Source organism: Melospiza melodia, unplaced genomic scaffold (assembly GCF_035770615.1).
Source record: "Melospiza melodia melodia isolate bMelMel2 unplaced genomic scaffold, bMelMel2.pri scaffold_18, whole genome shotgun sequence".
NCBI classification, from domain to species: domain Eukaryota; kingdom Metazoa; phylum Chordata; class Aves; order Passeriformes; family Passerellidae; genus Melospiza; species Melospiza melodia.
In genome coordinates this window covers 18,921,814-18,938,424 of record NW_026948525.1, presented here as the reverse complement: position 1 = coordinate 18,938,424, position 16,611 = coordinate 18,921,814, and the positions used below count along the sequence as shown (strand labels likewise).

Below are 16,611 nucleotides of genomic sequence, written 5' to 3'. Positions count from 1 at the left end.
GTGTACTGAGACCGGAACTGGGGGTGCTCTGGGACTGAGACTGAGACCAAGGTCAGCACCAGGAACATGATCACTCCAGGATTGCTCCAAGACTGGCACAAGGACCTGTACCTGGATCACTCCAGGACATCCAGGGCTTTGACTGTGCCCTCAGGTGGGACTGGGAGTGACTGGCAGGAAGCCCTGGGCAGGCTGGGACCGCCTCGATTTGCATTGCCCATCGCAGCCATCCTAGTCCATATGATCCCAATTTGTATGATCCCAGTCTGTATGGTCCTGATCCACATGGTCCCAGTCCATGCAGACCCAGTCTGTGGGATCCCAGTCCACATGATCTCAGTTTGTATGGTCCTGATCCATATGGTCCCAGTCTGTGGGATCCCAGTCTGTATGATCCCAGTCTGTATGGTCCTGCACGGCACACACCCCAAGGGTCTGGAATTCCAGTTCACAGCCAGGAAAAATGTTCCTGCCCTTGAAGGCAAAGCTCTTAAGTAGGGGCTGAAAGCCAAGTGGAGCAAGGTCCTACAGTGACATTTCACTGCCAGCCTTCAGAACTTCACCCATGGCTGTTGTAGCTCCTGCACTGGGAACTAAATCAGGGCAGGGTCTTTGGTGGCAGCTGCCCTGGCTCAAGAGAGGCACTGAGAGAGAAACAGAGCAGGCAAAGAGAGGCAGGAGAGAACAGGGGACACAAACACAATCAGCTGAGAAGGTGGCACTGCAAACAGAACTGCAAGCGACTGAAAATGAACGGGACAGAAATCAGTAACCCTGAAAGGTTTATTTCCTATCAGATACATCCCACCCACCCAGTCCCACACAATCCCCATCCCCACCACTTCAAATTGGGATCCCACTTCTCCCAATCTCCTTCCAACCCCATCTCACCCTGGCAGCTGTGAAATCAAGTGAGTCTGCTGTGGGATTGAGTTTTTTTGAGGTGCCAACATGGCATTTTGAAGTGGGATTGGGACTGTATGAATTAAAATTCAGTTCTTTTCAGTGGGATTCAGTTGTTTTGAGGTGACACTCTTGGCTTTTGGAGTGCAAACAGATGGAGAATACTGTGCAAAATCCCCCCAGAACCCACAAATCCTCCAGAATATTGTCCCCAAACCATCAATTCCCCTTTAAAAAACTCTGAATTTTTGGGACTTTAGACATCTTTGATCAATTTATTTCATTTAACCCTGTTTTGGTGGTTTTGAAGAGATGAAGATGAAGCAGAAGAAAATTTAAGCCAAACCAAAAGTAGAAGCAGCCCGGTGTGTTCCCAACATGGATCACAGGGAAGGTGAGTGACCAGGGCTGTGCCCAAAGTGCCTCCTCCAGTGGGGGATGGAGCTGGAGCAGCACACGAAGTTCTTCCCACACTGGGGGCACTTGCAGGGCTTCCCTCAGTGGTGCCTCTGTTGATGTTGGGTCAAGTTAGAGCTCTGTGAGAAGCTCTTCCCACACTGGGGACACTCGTAGGGCCTCTCCCCAGTGTGGATGCGCCGGTGGGTGACGAGGGTGGAGTTGTGCTTGAATCCCTTCCTGCAGTCGGGGCATTGGAAGGGCCTCTCCTCTGAGTGAATCCGATAGTGCAGGAAGAGACTGGAGCTGGTCTGAAACCTCTTCCTGCATTTATCACACTCGTAGGGCCTCTCCCCAGTGTGGATGTGCTGGTGTCTGATGAGGTGGGAGTTGTGCTGGAATCCCTTCCCACACTTGGGGCATTGGAAGGGCCTATCCTCTGTGTGAGTCTGATAGTGCCGGAGAAGATTAGAGCTGGTCTGAAACCGCTTCCCACACTCAGAACACTCGTAGTGCCTCTCCCCTGTGTGGATCATCTGGTGCTTGATCAGGTTGCACCTCAGGCTGAAGCTCTTTCCACACACCCCACACTCATAGTGCCGTTCCCCAGTGTGGATCACGAGGTGGTTGATTAGGCTGGAGTTATGGCTGAAACTCTTCCCACACTCCTCGCATTTGTAGGGTCTCTCCCCCCTGTGGATCCTCTGGTGCATGATCAGGTGGGAGCTCCGGCTGAAACTCTTCCCACATTCCCCACACTCGTAGGGCCTCTCCCCAGTGTGGGTCCTCTGGTGCCTGTTCAGCTCAGAGTTCCACCTGAAGCCCTTCCCACACTCCAAGCACGTGTGGGGCTTCTCCCCATCATGGAGCTGCTCATGGAGCACCAGATCCGAGCTCTGGCTCCATCTCCGGCTGCCTTCCCGGCCCAGGCTGGCTCTTTCCCCCTCAGATCCCCGCCAACTGTGTTTGCAGCCCCTCCTCGTGCGGCATCTCCGGGGCTTTTCCTCCCTGTTGGCTTCCTGCGCCATGGAGCCGCTCAAAACAGCCTCTTCCACCAGGTTCTGCCGCGGGCATTTGTCCTCCCTGCTCTCCATGTTCAGCTCCTGCTCTGGGGGAGGAAGGACAAGGACAGGATGGGATTTGCCTCTATGCCATAGGCAAAGGGCAAGGAGATCCCCCCAGGGCTGTGCTGCAGCCGGGGCTGTGCTGGGCTGGGAGATGGAGCAGCACAGAGGGGAAAGGGGCACTGGCTTCTTCCTCACCTGCCTCAGTGTCCTGGGGCATCTTCATCTTCCTCAAAGCTTCCTTGGGGTCGGCAATGGGAAATCCTGGTTTGGGGAAAACAAGGGATGAGCATGTTGAGTTTGAAGATTCCTCTGCCCAAGTCCATCTCTACAATTCTAGCCACCTGGGCACCAGAAAAACCTCCCAAACACCAAGATTCAGCCCTGAAAAAGCCTCCCAGGAGTTCGCCATCCCTGGTCCCTCCCCTTTGTTGTTAGGGGGTTCCCCCCTGTCCCAGCTACTGGGGTCACGCTTGTATTAGGTGTCCGCCTTCCCTTTGGTGCCCACCCAGCCCAGGCTGCTGGCAGTCCCAGCAGTGCCAAAAGCTCCCCCCTCTTCGTTTTCCCCATTTCGGGATGCCAGGCTGTCACGATCCACTGGTACAAGCGGGGCTTGTGATGGTTCCTTTTACCCATCTCAGAGTGCAAAAGATACAGAGCAGGGAGACTTTCAGTATCATCCAGAACAAATGCACCTTTTATTGAGTGCCCACAGCAAATGTGATAAAAGTATTAGAAAGGAAGTAAAGGAGAGAGAGAGAGAGAGAGAAAGAATGGGAGGAATAGTTACCAATGGAGAGACAAAATCCTCATGGTCTGGCCAATAGATCTGTCTGGTCATGTTGGGAAGAATCTCAAAGTCTTTGGTTAACTCAGGGGTCTTTTATAGTCAAGGGAACAGGTACAGGACAGGGGAGAAAAAGTTAGGAACAAGTCCAGAGAGTCCAGTTCCAAACAGGACAAACCAGCCCCAGCAGTGAGCGGGGCCCATTGTTTCAGGACTGGTTGCCATGGGAAACCAGTCTTGGTCCAGTGAACACACCTGCAGGTAGCACTTAGCAGACATCCCGCTCCAGTCAGCCCAGCGCCCCCGGGATAGAATTTTAACGGTCTCAGTCATTGGGAGGGGGCTTCAATCCCCGTCCTTGTCAGCACTCGTGAGGCAGATGAGGATCTTCCGCGGGGGATCAACAAAGTTAAAGCCAGTGATATCTGGCCGAGAGGAGGGAAATTGATGGGCTGTTGTGGTGAGCGGGAATTGTGAATCAGCTGAAAGCGCACAGAGCAAGCCGCTCATTGCCAGGTCCTGCCCCAAGCAGTGCAGCCTGGGCACAGCAAGCACAGCTGCAATCAATCACTTGGCAGGCATCCACCGCAGCCAGGCCAGAACTGCAATCAGGGATTTCAGGGTCTGGGTCTCTGTCCTTGCGAGGGTCGAGAGGTAAATGAGGGAAACTTGGGACCGTCCCTTACACGGGGGTGCCTGGCCCCTGGGCTCCCTTCTCCCCTCATTCTCTGCTCGGGGCTGCAGCGACTCCAAAGAGTCCCCCCTGCCCCTCTCCAGGCTCTTGAGGCTCCCGCCAATGGCGGCGCTCCCCCCTCTCTGGGCTCCCCACTTTGGGCTCCTGGGGGACACAGGACTCTGCTCCTCCAGGCTGCCTCTGCCGGCAGCCGCCACCGGCACCCCCCGATGTCCCCCCGAGGGGCCTTTTCCGCTCAGCCTTGGACTGCTTCATTCTCCAAACATCCCCCAAAATAACCCAACCGACTGACCCCCCCGGGATATCCGGGCCGGGATCCCCTTTCCCGGCTCACCTGCGCGATGTGGGGGGCGATGATCCCACGGGGGGGGGGGGGAGGGGCTGCGAATTCAGGCAGGGCTCGAGCGCGGCTCCGTCTGCTCAGCCTTGATCCGCCTTTGTCCCTCCTCTTCCTCCCGCTCCTCCTCTGTCTTATCCCCACCTCCTTCTCCTCCTCCATCCCTCCTTCGTCTCCTTCTTCCCCCTCACCCCGCCTCCTTCCCTCCTCTTTCTCGTCCCGCTCGTCCTCTTCCATCTCCGCTGCTCCTCCTCCTCATTCCTATCCCCACCTCCTTCATCTCTTCCATCCCGCCCCTTCCATTCCCCCTCCTCCTCCTCCTCCCCCCTAACCCCTGCTCCTCCTCCCCCTTCATCTCTGCCCTTCCCTCCCTCCTCCTCCTCCTCCTCCTCCTCCCCCAGCAGCAGCCACACCCTCGGTGCCCCGTTCCAGCAGCCCTCGCAGCCCGTGGAAGGAGCGGGGATGGAGCCGGGACAGGTCGGGATGGGCAGCGCGGGGCTCTCGGCTGCTCCCAGCCGCTGCGGGTGGGGGGAACCCGGCCCGGGCCAAAGGAGAGGCAAACTGGGCAAACTGGGGGCTGCACATCCAAACTGGGCCTTGCTGGGGACCCTGCCTGGCCACTGCCAGCCCTTGGGGCTCCTCTCGGCACATCCGCCAGGGGGGAACGCACACAGGGCTGGGGGATCCCAGCAGTGGCAGCACTGCCAGGGACTGGGCTGCACCGGGATCGTACTGGGAGTGACTGGGACTGTACTGGCTTTGTACTGACATCACACTGCGATCATGCTGGGACTGTACTGGGTTTGTGTTGATATTATACTCGGATCATACTGGGAGTGAGCAGGAGCCCGCGAGGAACAATTTAGACTATGTTAGGGGCAAATGGGATATACTAGGAGTGACTGGGATTATACTGAGGATGACTGGGAGCACCTGTGAGCAACTGGAAAGATGCTAGGAGCAACTGGCAGGAACTGGGAGTGACTGGGTGCACACTGGAAGTGATTGTAAACTGCTGGACTTATACTGGGATGAACTGGGATCATGCTGGAGGTGACTGGGATCATACTGGCAGTGAGTGCCCCTACACTGAGGCTGACTGGAAGTGCTTGGGAGCAAAGGGGCTCATACTGGAAGGAACTGGAAAGATGCTGGAGGGAATGGGGTAAACTGGGATATACTGGGAGGGACTGGAAGGAAAGCGAGGGTGAAAGAGAGCAACTGGAACCATGTGGAGCACAACTGGTTCATACTGGCAGGGACTGGAGCACACTGGGCTCATCTTTGGAACATACTGGGAGGGACTGGACTAATACTGGGAGTTCTGAGAGCAACTGGGAACACACCCTGCACATCATCCCCCATACTGGGCCTGACTGGGAGCAACTGGGAGCACGCTGGCAGCAAATGGCATCATATTGGGACTGACTGGGCTGATCTAGGAAGCAACTGGAACCATGCTGGAGGCAGCTGGGACCATACTGGGAGACATTGGAAGCAACTGGGATTATACTGGGACCACACTGGGAGGGCTGGCATGTGACTAGGATCAAACTGGAGCTTACTGGGATGATATTGGGGTTGAAAGTGAGTGACTGGGATCACAGTTTGGGCTACTGGCAGCAACTGAGAGAAACTGGGATGATGCTGCAAGCAAACTGGAGGAACTGGGAAGGATTGGATGCATGCTGGAGGAACTGGGATATTCTGGGCATGACTGGGGGATCATACTGAGAGAACTGACACCTTACTGGGGCCACTGGCAGTGCCTGGAAATGACTACAGACATGCAGGGGGCAACTGGGATATACTGGAGTGTCTAGAACCATACTGGGATGACTGGAATCACACTGGGAACAACTGGGACCATGCTGGGGAGAACTGGGACCACATTGGGGGCGACTCAGAGTGAGTGGGACCATGCTGGGAGGGACTGGGATCATCTGGGAAGTGACTGGGATTATAGCAGAGGCAACTGGTTTCAACTGGGACCATACTGGGAGTGTCTGTGACCATAGGGGAGTGATGGAAGCACACTTGGAACATGCTGGGAGCAACTGGGATGACACTGGGGGCACTGGCATCAGACTGGGAGTGACTGGGAGCAACTGGGATTAGACTGCAGGTGACTGGAATCATACTGGAGTGGCTACACTCATACTGGGATTATACTGGGCATGAATGGAACCTGACTGGGGGTTACTGGGAGCTACTGCGCCCATGTTGGGAGGAAAATGGGCATATATTGGGAGAAACTGGGATTTTCTGGAACCATGCTGAGAAGATTGAGACTACATCTAGGGCAACTGGGAGTTACTGGGAAAGACTGGGATCATTCTGAGGTAACTAGAACCTTACTGGGGTAATTGGGATGTACTGGGAATGCCTGTAACCATACTGGGGGGGACTGGAACCACAATGGGAACAGCTGGGATCTTGCTGGGGACAACTCGGACCACACTTGGGGCAACTGGGCATGACTGAGACCCTGTTGGGAGGGACTGGGACTAATCTCAGGTTAACTGGGATCATAATGGGAGGAACTGGGAGCAACTGGAACTCTGTTGGGGGCAAATGGGATCAAACTTGAATCACAGTGAGAGCAGCAGGGTCCATGCTGGGTTAGACTGGGATCACACTGACAATGACTGGAATCATGCTGGGATTGACTTGGAGTGGCTGTGAGCAACCGGAATTGTGCTGAAAGTAACTGGTAGAAAGTGGGAGTGACTGGGAGCATGCGGGGGGTGACTGGGATATACTGGGAGAGACAGAGAGTCACTGGGATCACACTGGAGGCTCCTGGGGTCATGCTGGCATTGACAGGGGGCAACTGGGATCACACTGGGGGCACTGGTATCAGACTGGCAGTGACTGGGATCATACTGGGAGTGGCTACAATCATACTGGGATCAGAGTGGGTGTGATTGGACCCTGACTGGGGGTTACTGGGAGCTACCAGGCTCATGCTGGGAGCCAACTGGGTCTCCCAGCAGCCTGGGGAGGGCGGGCAACGAGTGGACAGGGCACCCCCAGTCCAAGTGTGACCCCAGCAGCTGGGACAGGGGGGAACCTCCCCGAGCACCTGCGGGATGGGAGGCGATGCTCCCGGGGTCCGGAGTTCAGGCAGCGCCGGAGCCGCCCGATTCCGTTCGTGCTCTGCTCTCGCTGCTTCCTGTTGCCGCTCCGCCTCTTCCTCTCTCCCTCCTCCTCCTCCTCTTCTTCCCCCGGTCCCCGAGCCCTCGCAGCCGGCGGGAGGAGCGGGGATGGAGCCGGGACAGGTCGGAACGGATCGAGGGGTGGGGGGGATGGCAGCAGTGGGAGTGACTGGGCTCTACTGGGATCATCCTGGGAGCAGCTCCCGGGTGACCGAGTTCTACTGGGACCGTACTGGGATCACACTGGGAGTGAGGAGGAGCAGCGCGATGGCTCCAGCGCTGGGGCTGGGGGCGCTTCTGGGGTCCCGGGGGGCGGCGAGAGGTGAGGGGGACCCCCGGCACCGGGACTCTCTGATCGCCCATCCCGGATCACCGGGGGGGGCCCTGAAACCCCATTCCTGGGCGCCGGGATCCCCCCGCACCCCCATTCCCGGGCAGGAGATCCACCCTGCACCCCCTTATCCGGCACGAACAACCCCCGAACCCCCATTCCCATGTATGGGATCCACCCCGCACCTCCTTCCCGGCCATCCCACCTCTCCCAGCCCCCAGAGCCCCCTTTTCCTTCCCCCAGAGACCCCCTGGACCCCTATTCCTGCCTTTCCCATTCCCCAGCCCCTCCTCCACACCGAGGATACCCGGGACCCCTATTCCCAGCCATCCTGGCTTTTCCCACCTTTTGCTGGGAGTGGGGAACACCGGGGACCCTTGGAGCTCCCTTTCTTACATGCAGGAACCCCCTTAGCCCAGCCCTAAGCCCACTGCAGCCTCCCCTTTTCTCAGTCCTGGAACCCCCAAATCCCGTTCCCTGCTCTCCCTTTTGTTCTCCCTTTTGTTCTCCCTTTGGTTCCCCCGTGCCCTCCCAGTCCCCAAATCTCGGTGTCCCCCCAGTTCTCCTGTCCCTGCGTTCCCTGCGTTCCCTGCGTTCCCTGCGTGGCGCTGTCCGGCCTGGGGTTCCCCCAGTTGGTGTCCGTGGGGTCCCTGGCTGGGATCCCCTTCCAGCAGGATCTCAGCACAGCCAGAGCCGGCACCACGAGCGGCACCGGCACGGGGCCACCGGGGAGCTGCCGCTGTTGCAGCTGCATCCTGCCATTCCCAGTTGCTCCCAGTGGCTGCGCAGTCGGCTCCCAGCATGCGCCTTGCAGGTCCCAGCACCCCCAGACAGGGACCAATCACACCCCCTACAGTCCCAGTCCGATAGTAGCTACTCCCAGTATGATCCCGGTCACTCCCAGTATGATTCCAGTCACTCCCAGTATCATCCCAGTCACTTGCGGTCTAACTCCAGTCACTCCCAGTCTGATGCCAGTGGCCCCCAGTGTGATCCCAGTTCCTGCCTGTCAATGCCAGCATAACCCCACGAGCCTCCAGTATGATCCTTGTGACTGCACCTCTCTCCCAGTATATCCCAGTCAGCCCCAGCATGCTCCCAGTCACTCCCACTTCCCCCCAGTTGCTTTCAGCATGATTCCAGTTGCTCACAGCCACTCCCAGTCAATCCCAGTATGATTCCAGTCACCTTCAGTGTCCCAGTCACTCCCAGTAGAAACCAGTCCCAGTGCTGCCACTGCTGGGATCCCCCAGCCCTTTGTGTGTTCCCCCCTGGCGGATGCGCCGAGAGGAGCCCCAAGGACTGGCAGTGGCCAGGCAGGGTCCCCAGCAAGGCCCAGTTTGGATGTGCAGCCCCCAGTTTGCCCAGTTTGCCTCTCCTTTGGCCCGGGCCGGGTTCCCCCCACCCGCAGCGGCTGGGAGCAGCCGAGAGCCCCGCGCTGCCCATCCCGACCTGTCCCGGCTCCATTCCCGCTCCTTCCACGGGCTGCGAGGGCTGCGGGAACGGGGCACCGAGGGTGTGGCTGCTGCTGGGGGAGGAGGAGGAGGGAGGGAAGGGCAGGGATGAAGGGGGAGGAGGAGGAGGAGAAGGGATGGAAGGGGCGGGATGGAAGAGAAGAAGGAGGTGGGGATAGGAATGAGGAGGAGCAGCGGAGATGGAAGAGGACGAGCGGGACGAGAAAGAGGAGGGAAGGAGGCGGGGTTAGGGGGGAGGAGGAGAGGGAGGAGGGATGGAGGAGGAGAAGGAGGTGGGGATAAGACAGAGGAGGAGCGGGAGGAAGAGGAGGGACAAAGGCGGATCAAGGCTGAGCTGACGGAGCCGCACTCGAGCCCTGCCTGAATTCACAGCCCCCCCCCCCCCCCCCCCCCGTGGGATCATCGCCCCCCACATCGCGCAGGTGAGCCGGGAAAGGGGATCCCGGCCCGGATATCCCGGGGGGGTCGGTCGGTTGGGTTATTTTGGGGGATGTTTGGAGAATGAAGCAGTCCAAGGCTGAGCGGAAAAGGCCCCTCGGGGGGACATCGGGGGGTGCCGGTGGCGGCTGCCGGCAGAGGCAGCCTGGAGGAGCAGAGTCCTGTGTCCCCCAGGAGCCCAAAGTGGGGAGCCCAGAGAGGGGGGAGCGCCGCCATTGGCGGGAGCCTGGAGAGCCTGGAGAGGGGCAGGGGGGACTCCTTGGAGCCGTGTCACGATCCGTCCTAGTGAACGGAGAACCTGATGGTTCGTAAGGGTCATCTCAAGATGCAAAGAACCAACAAAGGCACAAGGGATTTGCAGCAACAATTAACAAATGCAATTTTATTGAAATAACCAGAACAGGAATGCATTGGTGAGGGGAACCGGGGAAAAAAGGATATATGGAAAAGAGGGAGGAAAAAGGGGGGGATGGGTTATAGCTACCAATTGTGGTGCTGCTTAATCCTTTGGGGTCCAGCCGACGAAATTCACCAGGCCATGACTGGGGAGCTCTTGGAGGCACAGTTCATCTGGACCCCCACTTATACAATTTTTTCTTTGGGGGAAGAGGGAATGAATTTCACAAGTGAAACAAAGGTCTTCAGGGGGAAAGAAGAGTATTTGTTCAGGGGTACACAAAGTTGAGCCAGGCAGCAAGTGAGAACCATTGTTTTCATGGCCCAGTGCTCGAACTTGTGCTTGCTCTGGGCAGCTTTCCTCTCCCCCCTGCCCCCGCACACCTCCCCCGAGTTGGGGGTTTCAGTGTCAGTCTCTGGAAGAAGGTGAGGGGGCCTTCTCACACAGGGATTTCTTGTCTCAGTTCCTTGATGAAGAGGCCTACATCTCTACTTGTCTGTCATGATGGTTGAGGATGGGCAAGAGGGGTCTTCTCTTGGAAGAGGGACAACCCCAAAGCTCAAACCAGCCAGGCCAGGAGGTGGGGAGAAGTTCCAGGACCATTGTTCAGAAAAGGGCAGGGTGCCCCTGTGAGTTCAGTGTCACGTAAAGCAAACACCACCAGTGGAAACAGGGAGGTAGGAGTCAAGAACATGATTTCCTCCCCCACTGGTTCAGCAGTTTTTAAATGTTTCAGTAGTCTCTCTTCGTGGTAAATGTGAGGCAAAAGTGAAGGATATTTCGGACTGACTCTCACAAGGTGCTGCAGCCCAAAGCAGAGAATGAGGGGAGAAAGGAGCCCGGGAGCCCAAAAAAGCCCCAGCATCCCGAAATGGGGAGAGCCAAGAGGGGGGAGCTTTTGGCATTGCTGGGACTGCCAGCAGCCTGGGCAGGGTGGGCACCAAGGAGAAATGGGACCCCCAATACAAGTGTCACCCCAGCAACTGGGACAGGGGGGAACCCCCGAACACCAAAGGGGAGGGACTAGGGACAGGGAAGTCCTGGGAGGCTTTTTCAGGGCAGAATTTTGGTGTTTGGGAGGTTTTTCTGAAGCCCAGGTGTCCTGTGACTTGTAGAGATGGACATGGGCAGAGGGACCTTCAAACTCACCGTGTGTTGGGGAAGATGAAACAGGAAAGCCTTATAAATATGATTGTCTGGCAAAAGATTTTGATAATGTGGAAAGTCTAAGCAAGATTGAGATGAAAGCAAGCTTTTAGATACCTTAGTTAGTGAACAATTGGAAAACAGTGGTGTGGCCTGACTGAAGGTAATCCCCTTTTGATGAAACAATTCCCTCCACCTGCAGACAGACCCAGGGGTCAGAGCAGACCCTACTAGCTCAGCAGGAGGAGTCCAAAGAGAAGAATTTATGGTTTGAAATGTAACACAGTATGGTGATGTAATGACTTTTATAGGCTGTATGTAAATGCTATAGGATTTATATCTTGTCCTAGATTGGTTAGTGAGAAATAGAATATTCAACAGAGAAGAAGATTTATTGTATTGTAACAGGAACCTTACTCTCTTACGCTCCTACCCTCTTACTCCAGGATTTCCCATTGCCAACCCCAGGGAAGGCTGCAAGGAAGAGGAAGATGCCCCGGGACACTGAGGCAGGTGAGGAGGAAGTCAGTGCCCCTTTTCCCTCTATGCTGCTCCATCTCCCAGCCCAGTATGGCCCCGGCTGCAGCACAGCCCTGGGGGGATCTCCATGCCCTTGCCTGTGGCACAGAGGCAAATCCCATCCTGTCCTTGTCCTTCCCCCCCAGAGCAGGAGCTGAGCATGGAGAGCAGGGAGGACAAATGCCCGCGGCAGAACCTGGTGGAAGAGGCCGTTTTGAGCGGCTCCACGGCGCAGGAAGCCAACAGGGAGGAAAAGGCCCGGAGATGCCGCACGAGGAGGGGCTGCAAACGCAGCTGGCGGCGATCTGAGCGGGAAAGAGCCAGCCTGGGCCGGGAAGGTGGCCGGAGGTGGAGCCAGAGCTCGGAGCTAGTGCTCCATGAGCAGCTCCATGATGGGGAGAAGCCCCACACATGCTTGGAGTGTGTGAAGAGCTTCAGCTGGAGCTCCAGCCTGATCCTGCACCAGAAGACCCACACTGGTGAACGGCCCTATGAGTGTGGAGAGTGTGGGCTGAGCTTCAGACGGCGCTCTCACCTGATCAGGCACCAGGTGATCCACACCAGGGAGAAGCCCTACGAGTGTGGGCAATGTGGGAAGAGCTTCAGCAGGAGCTCCAGCCTCATCGAGCACCAGAGGACCCACACTGGAGAGAGGCCGTACGAGTGTGCGGAGTGTGGAAGGAGGTTCAGCCACTATTCTGCCCTGATTGTGCACCTAAAGATCCACACTGGGGAGAGGCCCTACGAGTGTTCCAAGTGTGGCAAGAGGTTTAAGACCAGCTCCTATCTCCTCCTGCACTATCGGATTCACACGGATGAGAGGCCCTTCCAATGCCCTGAGTGCGGGAAGGGATTCAGGGACAACTCCACCCTGATCCAGCATCAACGCATCCACACCACGGAGAGACCCCATGAGTGTGAGGAGTGTGGGAAGAGCTTCAGAAGGAGCTCCCACCTGATCAGCCACCAGATGATCCACAATGGGGAGAGGCCCTACGAGTGTTCTGAGTGTGGGAAGAGCTTCAGCCGCAGCTCCAGCCTGATCCAGCACCGGAACATCCACACTGGGGAGAGACCCTACAAGTGTGGCCAGTGCGGGAAGAGCTTCAGCCACCATTCCACCCTGGTCAGGCACCACATGATTCACACTGGGGAGAGGCCTTACGAGTGTTCCGAGTGTGGGAAGGGCTTTACGAGCAGCTCCCATCTATTCCTGCACTATTGGATTCACACAGAGGAGAGGCCCTTCTGCTGCCCCGACTGTGGAAAGGGATTCATGCAGAACTCCCACCTCATCATCCATCAGCGCATCCACACTGGGGAGAAGCCCTACGAGTGTCCCCAGTGTGGGAAGAGCTTCTCCAGCAGCTCTCAATTGACGCAACACCAACGGAGGCACCGGTAAGGGAAGCCCTGCGAGTGCCCCGAGTGCGGGAAGAGCTTTGTGCACTGCTCCAGCTCCATCCCCCACTGGAGGAGGCACTTTGGGCACAGCCCTGGTCACTCACATTCCCTGTGATCCATGTTGGCAACACACTCGGCTGCTTCTCCTTTTTGTTTGGCCTTATCTTTTTTCTCTTCTCCCTCTCTGCAGTCCAAAAGCCAAGAGGGATGGATCTGTCACCTCAAAACCACTCAAATCCCAGTGAAAACTGCTGGATCTTACCCGGAAAGGATTCAGGCCCACATCAAAGCGGTTTTTTCCCACCTCAAACAAACTCTACCTCTTTATAAATTCACTTGATTTCACAGCCACTGACATGGCTTAGAGGGGGTTGGGAAGAGACTGGGAGATGTGGGATCTCAATTTCAAGTGCTGGGATATCAATTTCAAGTGCTAGGGACTGGGTGTTTGGGATGTATTTATAGCAAATAAAACTCCCAGACTTACTGCTTTCTCTCTGCTTTCTCTCCTGTTCATGTTCAGTCCGTTGCAGTTCTGTTTGCAGAGTGCCGCCTCCCAGAGTGTCTCCTCACTGTTGGCGCCCTTGGCCTGAGCCCGGCCCTTTCCCCTCACGATTCCCGCCCTTTCTCTGCCCCTTTCCCCTCACGGTTCCTGCCCTTTGCCTGCCCCCTTTCCCCGCACGGTTCCGCTCTTTCCCTGCCGCCTTTCACCTCTTAGTTCCGCCTTTTCCCTGCCCCCTTTCCCCTCACAGTTCCGCCCTTTCCCTGCCCCCTTTCCCCTCATGGTTGCGCCCTTTCACTGCCCCCTTTCCCCTCACAGTTCCGTCCTTTCCCTGCCCCCTTTCCCCTCACGGTTCCGCCCTTTCCCTGCCCCCTTTCCCCTCACGGTTCCGCCTTTTCTCTGCCCCCTTTCCCCTCAGGGTTCCAGTGGGTTATGAGGGAGGAGGAGGGGCAGGAGGGATGGAAGAGGAGGGATGAAGGCGGAGAGAGAGCAGCGATGGAAGGAGGAGAAGGAGGTGGGGTTAAGGAGGAGGAGGAGGATAATGGATGGATGGGGCGGGATGGAAGAGTTGAAGGAGGTGGGGATAACATAGAGGAGCTGGAGGGGGGATGGAAGAGGAGGAGCGGGAGGAAGAGGAGGGACAAAGGCGGATCAAGGCTGAGCTGAAGGCGCAGAGCGGTTTCGAGCCCGGCCTGAATTCGAATTCGCAGCCCCCACCAGTGGGATCATCCCCCCCCCCCAACATCGTGCAGGTGATCAGGGAGAGGGAGGCCGGCCCAGATATCATTGGGGGTCCCTGGGTTGGGTTTTTGGGGGGATGACTGGAGAATGAACAAATCCAAGGCTGAGTGGAAAAGGCCCCGCGGGACGGTACCGTCCTGTTCGGGACGCCCTGTGGAGATCTCCTTGCCCTTCCCTGTGGCACGGAGGCAAATCCCATCCTGTCCTTGTCCTTCCTCCCCCAGAGCAGGAGCTGAGCATGGAGAGCAGGGAGGACAAATGCCCGCGGCAGAACCTGGTGGAAGAGGCCGTTTTGAGCGGCTCCACGGCACAGGAAGCCAACGGGGAGGAGAAGCCCTGGAGATGCCGCACGAGGAGGGGCTACAAACGCAGCTGGCGGGGATCTGAGGGGGAAAGAGCCAGCCTAGGCCGGGAAGGCGGACAGAGATGGAGCCAGAGCTCAGAGCTGGTACTCCATGAGCAGTTCCATGATGGGGAGAAGGCCCATCCATGCCGGCTGATCCTGCACCAGAGGACCCACACTGGGGAGAGGCTGTACAACTGTGGGGAGTGTGGGAAGAGGTTTCTGACCAGCTCCAATCTCCTCCAGCACTATTGGATTCACACAGAGGAGAGGCCCTTCCAATGCCCTGAGTGCGGGAAGGGAGTCAGGGACAACTCCGCCCTCATGAAGCACCGGCGCATCCACACTGGGGAGAGGCCCTACGAGTGTGATAGATGCAGAAAGAGGTTTCAGACCAGCCTCCATCTCCTCCAGCACTATTGGATTCACACAGAGGAGAGGCCCTTCCAATGCCCCGACTGTGGGAAGGGATTCAGGGACAACTGCACCCTCATCAGACACCGGCGCATCCACACTGGGGAGAGGCCCTACGAGTGTCCCCAGTGTGGGAAGAGCTTCTCACAGCGCTCTCACTTGAACAAACACCAACGGAGGCACCACTGAGGGAAGCCCTGTGAGTGCCCCAAGTGTGGGAAGAGCTTGGTGCGCTGCTCCAGCTCCATCCCCCACTGGAGGAGGCACTTTGGGCACAGCCCTGGTCACTCACATTCCCTGTGATCCATGTTGGCAACACACCTGGCTGCTTCTCGTTTTGGTTTGACCTTAATTTTCTTCTGCTTCATCTTCATCCCTTAAAAACAGCCAAATCAGGGTTAGATGAAGTAAATTGATCAAAGATAGCTAAAGTTCCAGAATTTCAGAGGTTTTAAAGGGGAATTGATGGTTTGGGGACAATATTCTGTAGGATTTGTGCAGTCTGTGAGGGGAGATTTTGCACAGTGTTCTCCATCTGTTTGCACTCCAAAAGCCAAGAGGGTCACCTCAAAACAGCTGAATCCGATTCCAAACAACTGAATTTAAGTCATACAGGCTTAATCTGACTTCATAATGACTTGTTCCCACACTAAAACACTCAATTCCATGCCAAACTCACTCCATTCTACAACCACCAGAGTGAGATGGGGTTGGAGGAGACTGGGAGAAGTGGGATCTCAATTTGAAGTGGTGGGGATGGGGATTGTGTGGGACTGGGTGGGTGGGATGTATTTGATAGTAAATAAACCTTTCAGGGTTACTGATTTTTGTCCCGTTCATTTTCAGTCAGTTCCAGTTCTGTTTGCAGAGTGCCACCTCCTCAGCTGATTGTGTTTGTGTCCTCCTTTCTCTCCTGCCTCTCTTTGCCTGCTCTGTTTCTCTCTCAGTGCCTCTCTTGAGCCAGGGCAGCTGCCACCAAAGACTCTGCCCTGATTTAATTCCCAGTGCAGGAGCTACAACAGCCATGGGTGAAGTTCTGAAGGCTGGCAGTGAAATGTCACTGTAGGACCTTGCTCCACTTAGCTTTCGGCCCCTTCTTAACAGCTTTGCCTTCAAGGGCAGGAACATCTTTTCCTGGCTGGGAACTGGAATTCCAGACCCTTGGGGTGTGTGCCATGCAGGACCATACAGACTGGGTTCATGTGGACTGGGATCCCACAGACTGGGACTGCACAGACTGGGACCATATGGATAAGGACTATACAGACGGGGGTCATGTGGACTTGGATTGTAGGGGTTGGGATTTTACAGACTGGGATCACATGGACCAGGATTTCACAGGCTGGGACCATATGGATTAGGAGCAGAGACTGGCATCATCCAAACTGGACCATATGGACCGGGATGGCTGCATCGGATCAATGTGAACCAAGGGGGTCCCAGCCTGCCCTGGGGTCTCTCCCCATCCTGCCCAGGGACGCAGCCAAAGCTCCCTGGAAGGAATGCAGAGGTTCAGTAGGGATTCCAGTGCCAATCCCATTTCCAATCCCATTTCCGATCCC

At 56.6% G+C, this 16,611-nt stretch overlaps 2 protein-coding genes across 5 annotated transcripts; one reads left to right on the top strand and one right to left on the bottom strand.

Annotated features, from left to right (window-relative positions):
* Positions 1-840: 840 nt before the first annotated feature.
* Positions 841-4,202, bottom strand: LOC134433315 (zinc finger protein 239-like). Its single transcript, XM_063182174.1, has 3 exons — positions 4,179-4,202; positions 2,562-2,627; positions 841-2,407 (listed from the first exon to the last, which is right to left on the bottom strand). The coding sequence occupies exons 2-3, from the start codon at positions 2,587-2,589 to the stop codon at positions 1,401-1,403; spliced, it is 1,035 nt and encodes a 344-aa protein (XP_063038244.1). The 5' UTR covers positions 2,590-2,627; positions 4,179-4,202; the 3' UTR covers positions 841-1,400.
* A 2,805-nt stretch (positions 4,203-7,007) lies between these two features.
* On the top strand, positions 7,008-15,812 carry LOC134433310 (zinc finger protein 883-like). Of its 4 annotated transcripts, none has more exons than XM_063182165.1 (4): positions 7,008-7,462; positions 11,573-11,639; positions 11,797-13,046; positions 14,517-15,812. In XM_063182165.1, exons 1-4 carry the CDS (start codon positions 7,284-7,286, stop codon positions 14,677-14,679), a joined length of 1,659 nt encoding a protein of 552 aa, XP_063038235.1. In that variant the 5' UTR covers positions 7,008-7,283; the 3' UTR covers positions 14,680-15,812. The 4 variants fall into 4 exon arrangements, with proteins under 4 accessions (XP_063038235.1, XP_063038236.1, XP_063038237.1 ...); XM_063182166.1 differs by lacking the exon at positions 14,517-15,812 and adding an exon at positions 13,240-13,535 and having other exon boundaries at positions 7,010-7,462; XM_063182167.1 differs by having other exon boundaries at positions 7,428-7,462; positions 11,792-13,046.
* Positions 15,813-16,611: the final 799 nt, after the last annotated feature.